Source organism: Ursus americanus, chromosome 13 (assembly GCF_024610735.1).
Source record: "Ursus americanus isolate L20-20 chromosome 13, mUrsAme1.1.p, whole genome shotgun sequence".
NCBI classification, from domain to species: domain Eukaryota; kingdom Metazoa; phylum Chordata; class Mammalia; order Carnivora; family Ursidae; genus Ursus; species Ursus americanus.
Genome location: NC_142139.1, coordinates 54,637,676 through 54,654,790, shown reverse-complemented (window position 1 = coordinate 54,654,790; position 17,115 = coordinate 54,637,676). Strand labels below are relative to the sequence as shown.

The 17,115-nt window shown below is 38.3% G+C and overlaps 1 protein-coding gene across 4 annotated transcripts in view; it reads left to right on the top strand.

The window, feature by feature from the left end:
- The window catches only part of LOC123793167 (putative ATP-dependent RNA helicase DDX60), a 102,366-nt gene that overhangs the window by 61,757 nt on the left and 23,494 nt on the right, over positions 1–17,115 (top strand). For all 4 annotated transcript variants that reach the window (XR_015726517.1, XM_087866568.1, XM_087866566.1 and 1 more), the window contains 5 exons: positions 1,426–1,530; positions 9,461–9,661; positions 14,543–14,647; positions 14,910–15,051; positions 16,665–16,786. Coding sequence is in view for 3 of the 4 variants with exons in the window: in XM_087866568.1 (XP_087722694.1) it covers positions 1,426–1,530; positions 9,461–9,661; positions 14,543–14,647; positions 14,910–15,051; positions 16,665–16,786 (675 nt within the window). In the remaining variant the exon portion in view is untranslated. The remainder of the gene's footprint in view (positions 1–1,425; positions 1,531–9,460; positions 9,662–14,542; positions 14,648–14,909; positions 15,052–16,664; positions 16,787–17,115) is intronic.

Sequence of the window (17,115 nt, the reverse complement as noted above, 5' to 3'; positions counted from 1 at the left end):
TTAAAATTACCTGTATCAGATTTTTTGTATAATGTATATTAAATTCGTATATGCGAGAGAGAGCACAAAAGCAGGGGGTTGGAGAGAGAAGAGAGAAGATACTACTGTAGGTAGTATTTTTTTTTAAGATTTTTATTTATTTTAGAGAGAGAGAGAGCACAGAGGGAGAGGGAGTGGGTGAAGCAGACTTCCCACTGAGCAGAGAGCCTGATGTGGGGCTCGGTGTGGATCATGACCTGAGCTGAAGGCAGACGCTTAACTGACTGAGCCACCCAGGTGCCCCTCTAGTTATTGACTTTTAAAGTAAATAAGTAACTTGTTATTAGGTAAGAGAAAAGCTAAGCAAAGTTGTTAATAATATATTTTGGTTTTTATCCAGATTAAAAATTACCTTTTAACTTTCTTCCACATTTTGCCTTCAGCTCGGGTCTTGATCCTGGGGTCCTGGAATTGAGCCCTGAGTCTGGCTCCCTGCTTGGCAGGGAGTATGCTTCTCCCTTCTGCCCCTCCTCTCTCCTCAAGCTATCTCTCTCTCAAATAAATATAATCTTTTTTAAAAAAAGGTCAATAACTAGAGACAAAATTTTCTACATGCTTATAAATTGAGGAAAAGACACACACCTATTTTGACGGGCTTATCTTTTGTCTAAAATAGTATATGTTAAATACTAGTGCTTAATTACTGTTAGTTTAATGAATGAATAATTAGGTCACTCTAGAAAAGGCATTATGGAAATAATAATAGCTTTGTTATAGAGAACACATTTTGAAGAAAGGTATTTATTCTACTTAAGGTATAAATTTAATGTTCTTTTCCCATTTTTGTTTTTATTAAAGAACTTTAGAAAAATAGATAATAAAGGATGTGTTTCATTTTCACAGATGTATAGATCTCAGTTACAGAATAATTAGAGAAAATGATTAAACATTAACACTAAGCCATGGCATATATGACAATCAATGTAAAGAGAAAGAGAGGGCCATTAGAAATACCCAACATTATATGAGAAAATGAGCAAATATGGATCATTTAAGAAACTTAAAATTTGCCCTACTCCCTTTTTGGTCATTCAGGAGGGGCGGAATGAAACTGTGGTTTTCCCTTATTACAAGATATGTTATCTCCATAGAAATAACCTTCACAAATACATTGTAGGGGAGGGAGTAGGCAATTGCCAAGAAGAGGGTTTGTAAAAGTATTATTACCCTGCCACGAGGAAATTCCCTTTTTTAGTCATTCATTAAGAAATAGTTACTGAATACCTGTCACATGCCAGGTGCTCTTGTCAGTGTGGGGATACAATAGCGAATAGGGCATCTCTGTCTTTCTCACCGGGGTTCGATTGAAGTGCAGAGAGTTTCAGTAACTATATGGCATTCTACTGAAATGCTATTTCATGAAGAATTGTTTTATTCTCTTTCTAGGTGGTGACAGCTACTGGGACACTTGCTTTAGGAGTCAACATGCCTTGTAAATCTGTGGTGTTTGCTCAAAACTCAATCTATCTGGATGCTTTAAATTACAGACAGGTATTGCAATATGCATACACTCACTATTGCATTATGAAAATATGGCCATAAAATGGTAAAAAACGTGAGCTGTTAGTTTATGAACATATTGCAGTTCATGTACTAGCACACCTTGACATTCATTCATGCCTGACTGTCTTGTTTAGCTGTGGTACAGGGGTAGGCACATGAGCACAGAATTATGTGGCCATCACCAACCAGATATGTGACTTTGGGTGAGATATTTGAACTGCCTGATGCTTTTTTCCCTATTTCCAGAGTAGTGGTGACAATTACTATCCCACAGCATTTGCAAGAAAAATGAAGTTATTTGTAAGAAAGATACATATCAAAGGTGCTAGATAAACATTGACGCGTTCGTTTCCTGTGCACATTATCTATTTTTCTAAAGTTCTTTGCAGTCTGGAGTTAATACTTCTGTCTTCTTTGCTCCCAGTACACAATCTATTATCAAGCCCACTTCATTATTCTTCTACATGTGCTGGTATTTGATTTTTGCCTTACAATTTCTTTATTTTTTTATAATAATTTTTTGTTATGTTATGTTAGTCACCATAATGTATACCCTTAGTTTTTGATGTAGTGTTCCATGATTCATTATTTGTGTATATCACCCAGTGCACCATGCAATATATGCCCTCCTTAATAACCATCACAGGCCTATCCCAGTCCCCCAGCTCCCTCCCCTCTGAAGCCCTCAGTTTGTTTCCCAGAGTCCTAGTCTCTCATGGTTCATTCCCCCTTCTGTTTACACCCCTTCATTCTTCCCTTCCTTCTCCTACCGATCTCCCTGCTATTTCTTATGTTCCATGAGTGAGTGAAACCATATGATAATTGTCTTTCTCTGCTTGACTTATTTCACTTTGCATAGTCTCCTCCAGTCCTGTCCATGTTGCTGCAAATGTTGAGTAATCGTTCTTTCTGATGGCTGAGTAATATTCCATTGTATATATGGACCACATCTTCTTAATCCAGTCATCTGTTGAAGGGCATCTCGGCTCCTTCCACAATTTAGCTACTGTGGACGATGCTGCTATGAACATTGGGGTGCATATGGCCCTTCTCTTCACTACGTCTGTATCTTTGGGGTAAACACCCAGTAGCGCAATTGCTGGATCATAGGGTAGCTCTATTTTTAACTTTTTAAGAGACCTCCACACTGTTTTCCAAAGTGGCTGTACCGACTTGCATTCCCACCAACAGTGTAAGAGGGCTTCCCTTTCTCCACATCCTCTCCAACAATTGTTGTTTCTTGCCTTGTCAATTTTTGCCATTTTAACTGGCGTAAGGTAGTATCTCAGTGTGCTTTTGATTTGAATTTCCGTGATGGCTAATGCTTTTGAACATTTTTTCATGTGTCTGTTAGCCATTTGTATGTCTTCATTGGAAAAGTGTCTGTTCATATCTTCTGCCCATTTTTTGATTTGATTATTTGTTTCTCATGTATTGGGTTTGAGAAGTTCTTTGTAGATCTTTGATACCAGTCCTTTATCTGTAGTGTCATTTGCAAATATATTCTCCCATTCCGTGGGCTGCCTCTTAGTTTTTTTGACTGTTTCCTTGGCTGTGCAGCAGCTTTTTGTCTTGATGAAGTCCCACAAGTTCATTTTTTCTTTTGTTTCTCTTGCCTTTGGAGATGTGTCATGAACAAAGTTGCTGTGTCCAATGTCAAAGAGGTTGCATCCTATGTTCTCCTCTAGGATTTCGATGGATTCCTGACTCACATCGAGGTCTTTCATCCATTTGGAGTTTATCTTTGTGTATGGTGTGAGAGAGTGGTCAAGTTTCATTCTTTTGCATGTAGCTGTCCAATTTTCCCAGCACCATTTATTGAAGAGACTGTCTTTTGTCCACTGGATGTTTTTTCCTGCTTTGTCAAAGATTAGTTGCCCAGAGAGCCGAGGGTCCATTTCTGAGTTCTCTCTTCTGTTCCATTGGTCTATGTGTCTGTTTTTGTGCCAGTACCATGCTGTCTTTGTGATCACAGCTTTGTAGTATAGCTTGAAATCCAGCAACGTGATGCCCCCAGCTTAGTTTCACCTTTTCAACAATCCCTTGGTGATTCGGGGCCTTTTCTGGTTCCACACAAACTTAAGGGCTGTTTGTTCCAGTTCTTTGAAAACTGTCATTGGTATTTTGATTGGGGTGGCATTGAAAGTGTAGATTGCTCTGGGTAGCATAGACATTTTAACTATGTTTATTCTTCCGATCCATGAGCATGGAATATTTTTCCATCTTTTTCTGTCTTCTTCAATGTCTTTCAAGAGTGATTTGTAGATCTATATTCTATAGATCCTTTACCTGTCTGGTTAAGTTAATTCTGAGATAACATATGATTTTTGGTGCTATTGTAAATGGAATGGGTTCCCTAATTTCTCTTTCTTCAGTCTCATTGTTCGTGTCTAAAAATGCAACTGATTTCTGAGCATTGATTTTGTATCCTGCCACATTACTGAATTGCTCTATAAGTTCTAGTAATTTGGGGGTGGATTCTTTTGGGTTTTCCATATAGAGTATCATGTCATCTGTGAAGAGAGACAGTTTGAGTTCTTCTTTGCCGATTTGGATACATTTTATCCCTTTTTGTTGTCTGATTGCTGTTGCAAGGACTTCTAGTACTATGTTGAATAATAATGGCGAGAGTGGGCATCCTTGTCATGTTCCTGATCTTAAGGGAAAGGCTTTCAGCTTTTCCCCATTGAGAATTATGTTCGCTATAGGGTTTTCATAGATGGTTTTTACGAAATTGAGGAATGTACCCTCTATCCCTACACTCTGAAGGGTTTTAATCAGGAAAAGATGCTGTATTTTTTCAAATGCTTTTTCTGCATCAATTGAGAGGATCATATGGTTCTTGACTCTTTTCTTGTTGATATGATCTATCACACTGATCGATTTGTGAATGTTGAACCACCCTTGCATCCCAGGGATGAATCCTACTTGGTCATGATGGATAATCCTTTTAATGTACTGTTGGATCCTATTAGCTAGGATCTTGTTGAGGATTTTGGTGTCCATATTCATCAGGGATATCAGCCTGTAATTCTCCTTTTTGATGGGGTCTTTGCCGTTTGAGGATCAAGGTAATACTGGCCTCATAGAATGGGTTTGGTAGTTTTCCTTCTGTTTCTATTTTTTGAAACAGCTTCAGGAGAATAAGTATTATTTCTTCTTTGAATGTTTGGTAGAATTCCCCAGGGAATCATCAGGCCCCAAACTCTTGTTTTTGGGGAAGTGTTTTTTTTTTTTTTTTTACGATTTTATTTATTTATGTGACAGAGAGACAGCCAGCAAGAGAGGGAACACAGCAGGGGGAGTGGGAGAGGAAGAAGCAGTCCCCCAGCAGAGGAGCCCGATGTGGGACTCAATCCCATAACGCCGGGATCACGCCCTGAGCCAAAGGCAGACGCTTAACGACTGCACCACCCAGGCGCCCCTTTGGGGAAGTTTTTGATCACTGCTTCAATCTCTTCATAATTAATCGGTCTGTTTAAATAATCAATATCTTCCTGTTTCAGTCTTGGTAGTTTATAGGTTTCCAGGAGGGCATCCATTTCTTCCAGGTTGTTTAATTTAGTGGCATAAAGCTGTTGATAAAAGTTGCTAATGATCCTTTCTATTTCATTGGTGTTGGTCGTGATCTCTCCCCTTTCATTCATAATTTTATTAATGGGTCCTTTCTCTATTCTTTTGAATAAGTCTGGGCAGTGGCTTATCGATCTTCTTTATTCTTTCATAGGACCAGCTTCTAGTTCTGTTCATCTGCTCTACTGTGCTCCTGGTTTCTAATTCATTGATCTCTGCTCTAATATTCATCACCTGCCTTCTCGTGTGTGGGTTAGGCCTGTTCTTCTATTCCAGCTCCAGTTTCTTGAGGTGATAATATAAAAACTACATTTTTAATTTTTCTCTTCTTTTGAGTGAGGCTTGGATGGCTATGTATTTTCCTCTTAGGACCGCCTTTGCAGTATCCCATAGGTTTTGGATTGATGTGTTTTCATTTTCATTGGTCTCCAAAAATTGCTTAATCTCCTTCTTAATTCCCTGGTTTACCAATCATTCTTGAGCAGGATGGTTCTTAGTTTCCAAGTGTTTGAGTTTCTTCGAAATTTTTCCTTGTGATTGAGTTCCAGTTTCACAGCATGGTGGTCTGAGAATATGCAGGGAATAATCTCAGTCTTTTGGTATCGGTTGAGACCTGTTTTGTGACCCATTATATGGTCTATTCTGGACAAAGTTCTATGTGCATTTGAAAAGAATGGGTATTCTGTTGTTCTGGGGTGTAGTGTTCTGTATATATCTATGAGGTCCATCTGGTCCAGTATGGCATTCAAAGCTGTTGTTTCTATCTTGATTTTCTGCTTAGGTGATCTGTCTATTGCTGAGAGCAGAGTGTTGAAGTCCCCTACTATTAACATATTATTATCTATATGTCTCTTTTTTCTGGTTAAGAGTTGGTTTGTATATCTAGCTGCTCCCCTGTTGGGGGCATAGATATTTATAATTGTCATATCCACTTGTTGGATACATCCTTTAAGAATAATATAGTGTCCTTCTGTATCTCTAACTACAGTCTTTAGTTTAAAATCTAATCTGTCTGATATGAGAATTGCTACCCCAGCTTTCTTTTGAGGTCCATTGGCACAAAAAATGGTTTTCCATCCTTTCACTTTCAGTCTGGATGTACGTTTAGGTTCAAAATGAGTCTCTTGTAGACAGCAAATGGATGGGTCATGTCTTTTTATCCAATCTGCAACCCTGTGGCGTTTATGGGAGCATTTGGTCATTCACATTGAGAGTGATTATTGAGAGATATGATTTTAATGATGTCATGTTGCCTGTGAAGTCTTTGTTTCTATAGATTGTAAATTTCTGTTCTGTATCACTCTTGGGGCCTTTTTACTTTTATAGAACCCCCTTAATATCTCATGTAGGGTTGGTTTGGAGGTTATGAATTCTTTCAATTTCTGCCGATGCTGGAAGGTCCTTATCTCTCCATCAATTCTGAATGATAGCCTTGCTGGATAAAGTGTCCTTGGTTGCATGTTCTTCTCAGTTAGAGCTTTGAAAATACCTTGCCAACCCTTCCTGGCCTGCCAGGTCTCTGTAGACAGGTCTGACGTTATTCTGATATTCTTCCCTCTGTACGTAAGGATTTTCTTCCTCCTGGGCGCTTTCAATACTGTATCCTTGGATCTAGTATTTGCGAATTGCACTATGATGTGACATGGTGTAGGTCTGTTCTCATTGATCTTGGGAGGGGTCCTCTCTGCCTCTTGGACATGAATGCTTGTTTCCTTTGCCAGATTAGAGAAGTTCTCAGCTACAATTTGTTCAAATATCTCTTCTAGACCTCTCTCTTTCTCCACCCCCTTGGGGATGCTGATGATTCTGACATTGGAACGTTTCATTGAGTCAATAATCTCCCGTAACCTGCATTCTTGAGATTGAATTTTTTTGAGCCAAGTTTCCATTTTTACTTTCTCTTCTACCATCCCATCCTCTAATTCACGAATTCGTTCTTCTGCCTCATTTACGCTGGCTGTCAGAGCGTCTAGTTTAGACTGCATTTGATTCATAGCATTTTTAATTTCTTCCAGATTCTTTCCCATTTCCGCCCTTAGAGATTCTATATTCTCGTTAATATTTTCGTTAATATTTTTTTCAAGCCTACACATCATCTTGACCATTGTTACTCTGAACTCCATTTCTAATAATTTGGTTATATCCATATCCATCAGTTCTGTGGCAGAGGCCACAGACTCATTGTGTTTTCTTTGCTGGGGGAGATTTCTCCTTCTCGTCATTCTGATGAGGAGAGGTTGCAGGGATGCCCAGAGCCCAAATTATTGACCAGGAATGGGGCAGTGTGCACTTGTTTTATAGGGACCTTAGGGATGTGGGCTTCTTGATTTTTCAGCCTGCCTTCTGGGGGAGGGGCCTGCCTCGTTGGTACTCAGGCAACCCTGTTTGGGTAGAGTCACCCCGTCCCCTGTGAAGGGGGTGGGGATGGGCACAATGTGAGCTGGTATTTCCAGGCTTTTGTTCTCTGGCGGCTTTCCCTGGAGGTTTTCTGTGCCTCTTCTGAGAATCAGAGCAGCAGTGGCCGTATCCTAGCCTCTGTCTCAGAACAGAGAGATCGCAGTCTGCTCTCCACTGAGCCCTCCTGGCCACTTTAACTCTGTTTCTGTCGGTGCTGCTAAAAACCCTGCAGTGTCCTGGGTCGTGCGCCCCACAGCCACTCTCCCAGGCCTCATTTCCAGGGCCGGCAGGTTTCTGTCCTTTGTGCTTCTAACACTGCCAGCTGCCCCCAGTTCCTGCTCACGTTCCTGAGCTCCCTGATTCAGTGTGGTTCGCACACGCTCCAGAGCGCCAGTTTTCAGTCTGGTTGCGCACGTGCTCGCGAGCTCCCGGTCAGTCTGGTTCCAGTGAGTGCTCTGGAGCTCCGGTTTTCAGTCTGGTTGTGCGCGCGTTCCCGGGCTCACGGTCTCAGTCTGCTTTCTCGTGGATGCCGGTCCGCGAGTCCGGCCCGCTCCCCATTGCAGGTGGCTAGTGCTCCCGGTGCTCGAATGCCACAGCTCCCTCCCCCTTCTGTTTATCTTCTGATATCTGTGCATGGATTCACAGCTCCCCATTTCGTACCTCAATACTCAGCGCTGGAGATGTTCGTTAGTAGAGAACCAGATGTATCTTCCTACGTCTTGGGCTGATTTCATGGGTGTTAAGGATTGTCCAGCCCCATTCAGGGGACCAGCTGAAAAAAGGGTCCCCTACTCCTCTGCCATCTTTCCCCCCCCTCCTGCCTTGCAATTTCTGTCTTCACTATCTCTCATCAGACATTCCTGGCCTTGTATTATTAAAACGGTTCTTTTGATTTTCAATTCTTCTTACTTTGCTATGTCCTATATACAATACAGTTTGTCTTCATATAGCTTCCCTGCTAGGGAGTATTTGATGAATATTTCTGCTAGCAGCATCAAACTTAGGTATCAGCCAACATTCAAGTTTTTATCAAAATGCCCCCCTCTCTTTCTCTCTAAACACTCACTTCTTATTCTTGTAGGACTTGTTCCTATCCAATGCAACACCCCTCTTATTTCCCACAACTTTACCAATGCCTGTCCTTCTGATCTCCCCTCCTGGGGCTGTGTTCTGCATGAGCGCTCCTCTCCAGTATCGTCTCTGGGAATCATATAGTTAGGGTTCTCCAGGACCCTATGTGTTATGACGTTTCAGATGATGAACTTGGGAGTCAAAATGCCAGGGTGTGAGTTGGATCTTCCACTTTCTGGTGTTTGACTATAGACAAGTTTCTTCTATCTGTCATGTCCCTATTTCTACATTGTAAAATGGAGATAATGATTACGTTTATGTCATACAGTTGGTGTGAGGTCTGTATAAAAACAGTTCAAAGGATTTAGCACATTCTAAGCACTTAATATATGAGAACTAGTACAACTTCTATAAAGAAAGAGTTTGTTTTCTACAAGTAGAATTTCTGAATTTTATTTTACTCATGTATTCCTCAATTTGTGCACAATTTTTTTGGTGATCTGTAATGCAACACACTGGTGTGTGAGAACAGAATGAGGGAAAGGAAGTGGGAAAGGAGAGAATTGGTGTAATTAGTTCAGCTATAAGTGAATTTGAAATTGGGGTCTAGTCTTTTTCATCTATATATCATGATATAAATATATAGCACAATTTTTGGCATGAAATAAGTACATAATAATGATGAATGTCTCATTCTTAGCTCTGTCTTAGCCATGGTAAATTTCCTAAGTGCTACACCGTTGGATTTTAGTTTCAGGTTATTTAATGCTTGAACATATGCACGATTTACTTGCTCCAACCCTATGGAAAAGGCTCAACTGTGTGATGGAGAAAGTATTTAGGGAAATATTACTTTGTGATTCTCTTCTGTTTCCAGATGTCCGGACGTGCTGGAAGACGAGGTCAAGACCTGCTGGGAGATGTATATTTCTTTGATATTCCATTGCCCAAAATAGAAAAACTCATTAAATCCAATGTTCCTGAACTGAAAGGACAGTTTCCTCTCGGCATTACCCTGGTCCTGCGACTCATGCTGCTGGCCTCCAAGGGAGATGACCCAGAGGATGCCAAAGCAAAGGTACTATGCTTGACATTTTCTGACGTAGAGTCTTCACTACTAGCTTGGCTGTGGTTAGGTTTGCTCTTCTTTAGAAGTCTATAGCAATAACTTTTCAGTTTCATCAGTTTTGTATGCTTTGCAATGTCTTGCATAGTATAGGGTTGGTGCAGAGTGGGAGAATAATAATTCGTTTTGTTTGTCTCTTCTATCAGTCATAGAATTTGTGCTGGATGGGCATTTGGAATTAAAGATTACTTTTTTCATGTGTGATCGATGTTGCCCTATAGTAGTTAAAGGTGCTGGCTATCGATTTTATTTTATTTTATTTTATTTTATTTTATTTTATTTTATTTTTAAAAGATTTTACTTATTTACTCAGAGAGACAGAGAGCATAAGCGAGGGAAGGGGCAGAGGGAGAGGGAGAGAGAGTCTTAAGCAGTCTCTTCAGAGCACAGAGCCTGACACGGGGCTTGATCTCATGACCCTGAGATCATGACCCAGCTGAAATCAAGAATCAGATTTTCAACCCACTGAGCCACCTAGGCACCACTGGCTGTAGATTTTAGAAGATCTGGGTTAGATTCCATTTTCAAAAGGAACAGGATTTGTTGTGATCATTTGGTAATAAAAGAGTTTATTTTTTGTAAAAAACAAAGTAACCCAAATTCACCAAAGAGTATTTAGATAATGCAAAAGGCTGAAAGAAAGCAAAAACCGTACCAGGTTTCATTGTCCAAAGACAGTCATATTATCATTTTGGTAATTTGACCTAGGTGTACATTTGGTTTTCAAACACTGATATATTTGATTAGACATTGATTGATACGATTGTAAACTTTTCCTGAAGTTTTTGCTGAGATAAATATTTTGTGTCTAATGTCATGATGAAAAATTTAAAAATCATAATGAAACAATTTGGTTTTCATCCTTACGAAGATGCATTGTTTTTTTATATTGATTAGTATACCAGATTAAATCAGAAACGGTTTGTCGATGTGAGGAATCTTTCAGGCCTTTCCTGATGAGTTGGCCTGGTGTTGCTGATGGTCTTACAGAGCAGGCACGTATCCTTTAAGACCAAACTTCCCCATTTCTGTACTAATTTTTACTTCTGTGTAAGAGAGAAGACTACATCTTTTAGCAAGCTTTTAAAGATTTTTAAAGAAAGGTTATTGGAGTGGTTTATTTTCTTTGCCGTGGCATATTTGAGAAAATCTGTCTGTAATCTTTCGACATAAAAGGCTCGAATACAGAATAAAATTCTTAGAATATTCTCTTTACTCATCACATCAAACTAAGTTTCATTTCCTCTTGCATGTACTGTTACAGTGGAGTAGAGTCTTTTACTCTTCCCTAGTGGAGCCATGTAATTCCTGTTTTCTTGTAGTTAATTTGATTTTTTTCTGCCTATGTATTTATATGACTCTTTTAAAAAACTCCTTATATTTCAAATTCTTTTCCCCAGGATTTTCTGTTTTGTGGGTCATTTTTTTTTTTTAAGAGTTTTTTAATTTATTTGACAGAGAGAGAGACAGCCAGCGAGAGAGGGAACACAAGCAGGGGGAGTGGGAGAGGAAGAAGCAGGCTCCCAGCAGAGGAGCCTGATGTGGGGCTCGATCCCACAACGCCGGGATCACGCCCTGAGCCGAAGGCAGACGCTCAACGACTGAGCCACCCGGGCGCCCCTGTGGGTCATTTTTTAAGTTGATGTTTTAGTTATATGCTGAGAACTTTGAATCTTCATGCTTACATGAAGCATGCTCATAGGAAGATTCATGCTCAGTTTTTAAAATTGTGGTGAAATAAAAATAATATAAAATTTACCATCTTAACCATTTTTTAAGTGTACAATTCAGTAATGTTAAATACATTGCATTGTACAGTGCTCAAGTAGTTTTGGAACTAAGAAGAAATTTCTTGAATTAGATCTTTCATATTTGCTTCTGTTTTCATTTGTTCAATTTCTTTTTAGGAAGAGTCATAATTTTTAAATCAAAAATTCTTTATCTGTACTCCATTGCTATGTTTTTCTTCATTATGAGAGAACAGGTGAAGTTTATCTTTCACATTGATGATGCTGCTCTCCAGAGTTTCAGTTCTGCTCTTTAGTAATACACATTGTGGATTTTATTTTTTTATTTTTTTATTTTTTTTAAAGATTTTATTTATTTATTTGACAGATAGAGACAGCCAGCGAGAGAGGGAACACAAGCAGGGGGAGTGGGAGAGGAAGAAGCAGGCTCATAGCGGAGGAGCCTGATGTGGGGCTCGATCCCATCACACCGGGATCACGCCCTGAGCTGAAGGCAGACGCTTAACCACTGTGCCACCCAGGAGCCCCACACATTGTGTATTTTAAATCTACTACTGGAATTTTAATTTTCCTGAAATTCTTCACTATTTTTAATATCACTGTTTCACATATTAATAAAGTATTTTTTAATGTCAGTTTATAATTGTCCATTTACTTTATGCTATTTTGCCTTGTCTTGTAGAGACAAGTCTCATATCTTAAGGCATCCATTGCAGATGCCAAATAATTTTCCAAAAATTTTTTTGCTGCACAAAGAAAATAATTTTTATAGGTCATCTCCCCCCCCCCTTTTTTTGTTTAAGGAGTAAAAGCCAATGTCCTTATGATGGTTCTGCAGAGCCTGATCCCTGATTATCTTGTTGAACTAACCTCTTCCTGCTCTCCCACATGAGCCTACTACTGGCTCTGTGGATATTTCAGGTACATTACAGTCTGAGGACCATGGCTTTGCTGTTTCTTTCTCTTGTGAAATCTTCTCTCAGATATGTGCGTAGCATCACTCCTTCACCTCATTCAAGTTTTTGCTCTAACATTACTCTTAGTGAAGCATTCTTTCACTGCCCTTTCTAAATTGGAAATGTATCTCCTGTCTGCTGCACTATGATCCTTATTCATTTATATATAGTATGTATCAGTCCTAACATAGCATCAAATATCTATCTATCTATCTGTCTATCAATCATCTATCATGTTTTTATTTATTTTCTCTATGTTTTCCACTGGAATGTAAGCACTCTGTGGCCAAAGATGTTTGTCTTAGTTCCTGGTATAGACATTTAATAAATATTTTTAGCATGACTGAAAAATTTTAGGAAGGTGATCAATTTTCTTATAAAGAGTTGCTCTATTGTGGGTTTTTCTATTTTCTCACTTTTGAATATAGGTACATTTGTCTAAATCTGATCAACTGCCAAAGAGTGAGATGTATGATTTCACTCTGGCTTCTCTCTGGCCACCTAAGTGCTGTTCAAATACTGTATTAAATGTGAGGCTAGAAGAATAGCTTTTGACCCAAGTGTTAGTGCTTAGTAGATTTTAAACTTACGTAGCTTCTCTGGACTGAAAGTTTATTGATCTACTTTTGCCAGTCTCACTGCCACATTGATCACGTATGTGGATGTCATTCATCACTACAAACTACAGTATGCATTGCTGTCAGGGTCCTTATCTCAGTACGACTTCAGTTATGGGTCTACATCTCTAAGATTACAGTGAACCACCATGAGTTGCTCACCCTCTTACTACTCAGCCATTTTCTTGCTGTTGCCATCTGTGACCAAAGTAGAGCAACAGAGAAAGAGAGGTAGTAGGAAAGGGCATTTTTGGCACTCTCAAAAAGAATCATCCTAAAGTAAAGGTGATGTGCACTATATCCCCCTTCCTTTCTCCTTTCGCTCATCTGTATCCTCCCACCTTCCTTTCACATAGTCCACTGGCCTTACAATGAGTACAGACACTTCTAGGTTCTGTAAACTCTCAGTCCTAGTGGTAGCCAGGCTTAAATTTGGTGATGTTAGGAAATTTTCCTTTTATTGGAACCTCATAGATGTTTTAGTGGGCAGCTCAAAGGTATCTTAACTGCTACCTCAGTGCTGTTTTATACCAGAAACCAAGCAATATTTTTATTACTTTTGTTTTAATCAACCTAATTGCATTATTTTTGCCACAATACTGCAGGGCATACAATAGCATATCTTGTTTTCTTCCAGAATAAATCAAGAGCTGTAAGCTCTTAAACTGGGCTCACATTTATTATCAGATTTTTTGGCAATAGTTTTCATTTCTGATGATTCTGTTTTATATGTTCTGTTTATTAAAGGAAAGATGTGCCATGTAAGAAGATGGTAAAGCAAATAATGTGAAATTTAACTGAATCTTATATATTGCTGGAATCTCTGTGGTATGATAGATATGGGTAATATCTATCCTATTGTTTTATATTCTTTTATGTGCTAGTAAGGTGGAGCGACAAGAGGAGACTGAGGTAGAGCTCAGGAGAATAAAGTATTATATTTATAAGCCTCAGAGATAGGAGTCAGGGCAAACTCTGCAGGACTATGTGTGAAGGACACCAGGCTGGTCAGGAGGCAAAAGATAGGAGCAGCAGAAAGGTTTAGGTGACTGCTTTTATTATAGTTTCTATGGAAAAGGCAAAACAGGGCAGAGTAAGCAGTTTAGGACTGGCTGGTTTGAATAATTCTACTGGGTTTTGGGCTGTGCAGGTGGCCTCTTGTCGTCTGGTACCTGGCTCTGGGATGACTTAGGACACAAGAAATATTGGCTAGTTGTGTGAGAATTAGGGAAGGAAGAAGTTGGGGGGTATAAACTTGGGATTGGTTGGTTTGTATATGATAGGCATGCTTTTAGGCAAGTTGTTGTTATCTTTAGGAGTTAGCTAGCCCAGGAAGGGACAGTTTTCCCCCATCCAGAAAGGTTTTATGTTTGTTTGTTTGTTTCAGAAAGGTTTTTTAAGATGTCAAAACATCATAAGAAAAAACTTAAAATTACAATATACCTATATTATTATTTACAAATATATTTCATAAAACTAACGTGGTGTGAATTAAAGTATTCTTCTTTGAAGGTGCTGTCAGTGCTAAAGCATTCATTGCTGTCCTTCAAGAAACCCAGAGTCATGGAGACGTTAAAACTTTACTTCTTGTTTTCTTTGCAATTCCTTGTGAAACAGGTATGATTGTCCTTTGTCTTTTTGTGAAATAGGAATGGTACTATATTTTTTATCATGCTGAATTAATTGTGGTCTTTAGAAGGTTATATCCGATGACTAATATTTCTTTACTTGATATAATTATCACAACTGGACCAGGTAATGATTACCAATCTCTCTTATATTGGCATTAAATACTGTTTTAAACTAGCACTTAATAAGTTAGTTATTAATTAATGGATGTGGTGAGTTGAGTCAAACTAATAATTTTTTTTTTCTTTAGGGCTATTTAGATCAAGAAGGTAAACCAGTGGGGTTTGCTGGACTTGTATCTCATTTGCATTATCATGAGCCTTCTAATCTTGTTTTTGTCAGTTTTCTTGTAAAAGGCCTTTTCCATAATCTCTGTCAGCCAACTAGGAAAGGTAAGCTTGATGTTTGTGTGTGTAATCTTAAAATAGTAACAGAGACTATAGTGAAGCTAGCACTTCTAACACAAGTTAATATTTAGATAATTTAGAGATACCAAATTTGGTAAAATAAAGTTTTATATACCTACTAATATAGATCATATGGGAGACAGCCATATTTTGTGACACCTATTTTAAAATGTCAGTTTCTTATGAACTTTAGTGATTTCTGTACTCCAGGACTCAGAACATATTAAAAAATATGATTTTTTAATAAATATTTATCCTAATTAAATGTAATATGTGCTCATCATATAAAAGGGATATAGGAAGGCATTATATTAAATATAATATTCACTGTTAGTATTTGTGAATATTTTCTTCCAATCATATTTTCTTAGAATATAACTATATAGTTTATTTAAATAACTGATATGTTAATTGCATAATCTGGAATCTTGTTTTCCCTGAAATATAGTTTTGCCAATATCACGTAAACTTTTTGTGAATTCTGTTTTAATGCCCACTTAATATTCTGTTTAATACATTTTTTAAATTAAAAAGTTTTGAATTTTATAATTAAACCATACACCCTGAAACAGTGTCCCTAAAAGAAATGTTTTCCTTTTGGTGCGTAAATTTGTTGTATTTCCTAATGCCCGGCAAATGCAGTGCCTTTCACAGCATTTCTTTATCTTCTATCATGAACTGATAGCAACACTTTACTTTGTGCAGTAGGTCTAGTCACTATCTGAACATGCATTGTTCTGTGAAACAAGAATACTCAGAAAATTTTGTCCCCCTAAAAACTCTGTAAGAGGAGAAATAATTTCCTGTAACAGGAAGTACAGTTATGTTCATTGCTGTACGGGCGGGGGTGGGAGGGGAGGGTGTATGCTATTATAATCATGAAGGTAGAAAATTTGATAACTTTATGAGGCACATAATATGGCTATCACTCTTTTGTCTGTAAGGAAACTCAGATACAGAGAAGTTAAATAAATTGCCATGGTCACATAATTTTAGTAAGTGTCAGAGCAAAGATTCAAATATAAGTAGTTTGACTCTAGAGCCCAAGTTATTAAAGGTGTGACCGTTTTAATTACTGCGGCATAATGCTCTTGTGAAGGACAGAAAGTAAGTCAAATTGATGGTATCTTAATATGAGTGGCAAGAAGGGAAGGCAGGGAGATAAGGCTGGGAGGTTATTTATGGGCTGAGTTTTGGAAAGCCTTAAATGCTAGGCTGAGGAGATTGGATTTTGTTTATGAGGCATTGAGATGCAACCAGAGATTTTTGAATAGGTGAGAGACATGATCATAAAATGCTTTAGGAAAACTGATCATAGCCTGAAGTTGGGGGGCGGGAGGTGGGGTAGAATCCAGGTAAGGAGATGAGGCAATTTGTGGTTGAAATGATTTTGGGATGAACTAGCGTGAGCGTAGCAAGGATGAAAAAGAAGGCACAGATGTAAACTGGCAGCAGATATAGTCATTCCTTGGTTGCTGTATTTGTTACATATTTTCAATTTCCATGAAATGAAATGCAGTATAACATTCAATTTAAATGTTAAAAATGGGATTGACACACTTTTTTACATTTATAACAAGACACTTTATTTTGTATAGGCTCAAAACATTTTTCTCAAGATGTTATGGAAAAGCTAGTGTTAGTATTGGCAAATCTGTTTGGAAGAAGGCTTCTTCCAGCAAAGTTCCGGGATAGTACTGTCACGTTTTATCAATCAAAGGTAAAATTTATGCTTCTGATAACACTAAATAATTAATGTAATTAAGTAGATCCTACCATAAATGATTCAGCAGCCCTAGGATTTTATCAATACGTGGTTCACTTGTTTTATAGAATAGTGGTTTGTTCATTCTGTAATAGCTATTATATTTAAACTCTAATTCATAAGCCTCTCCATATAAATATATCAAAAGATTGTATTTCTTGAGGAAAAATAAGATAAGGAATTTTGCCCATGTTTTCCATTTGATTGTATGACTGTATCAAATTATAGCATTCAGTGGCTAAAGAAAAAAAAGTAGATAGTTATACAGTAAATGAACTAATAGT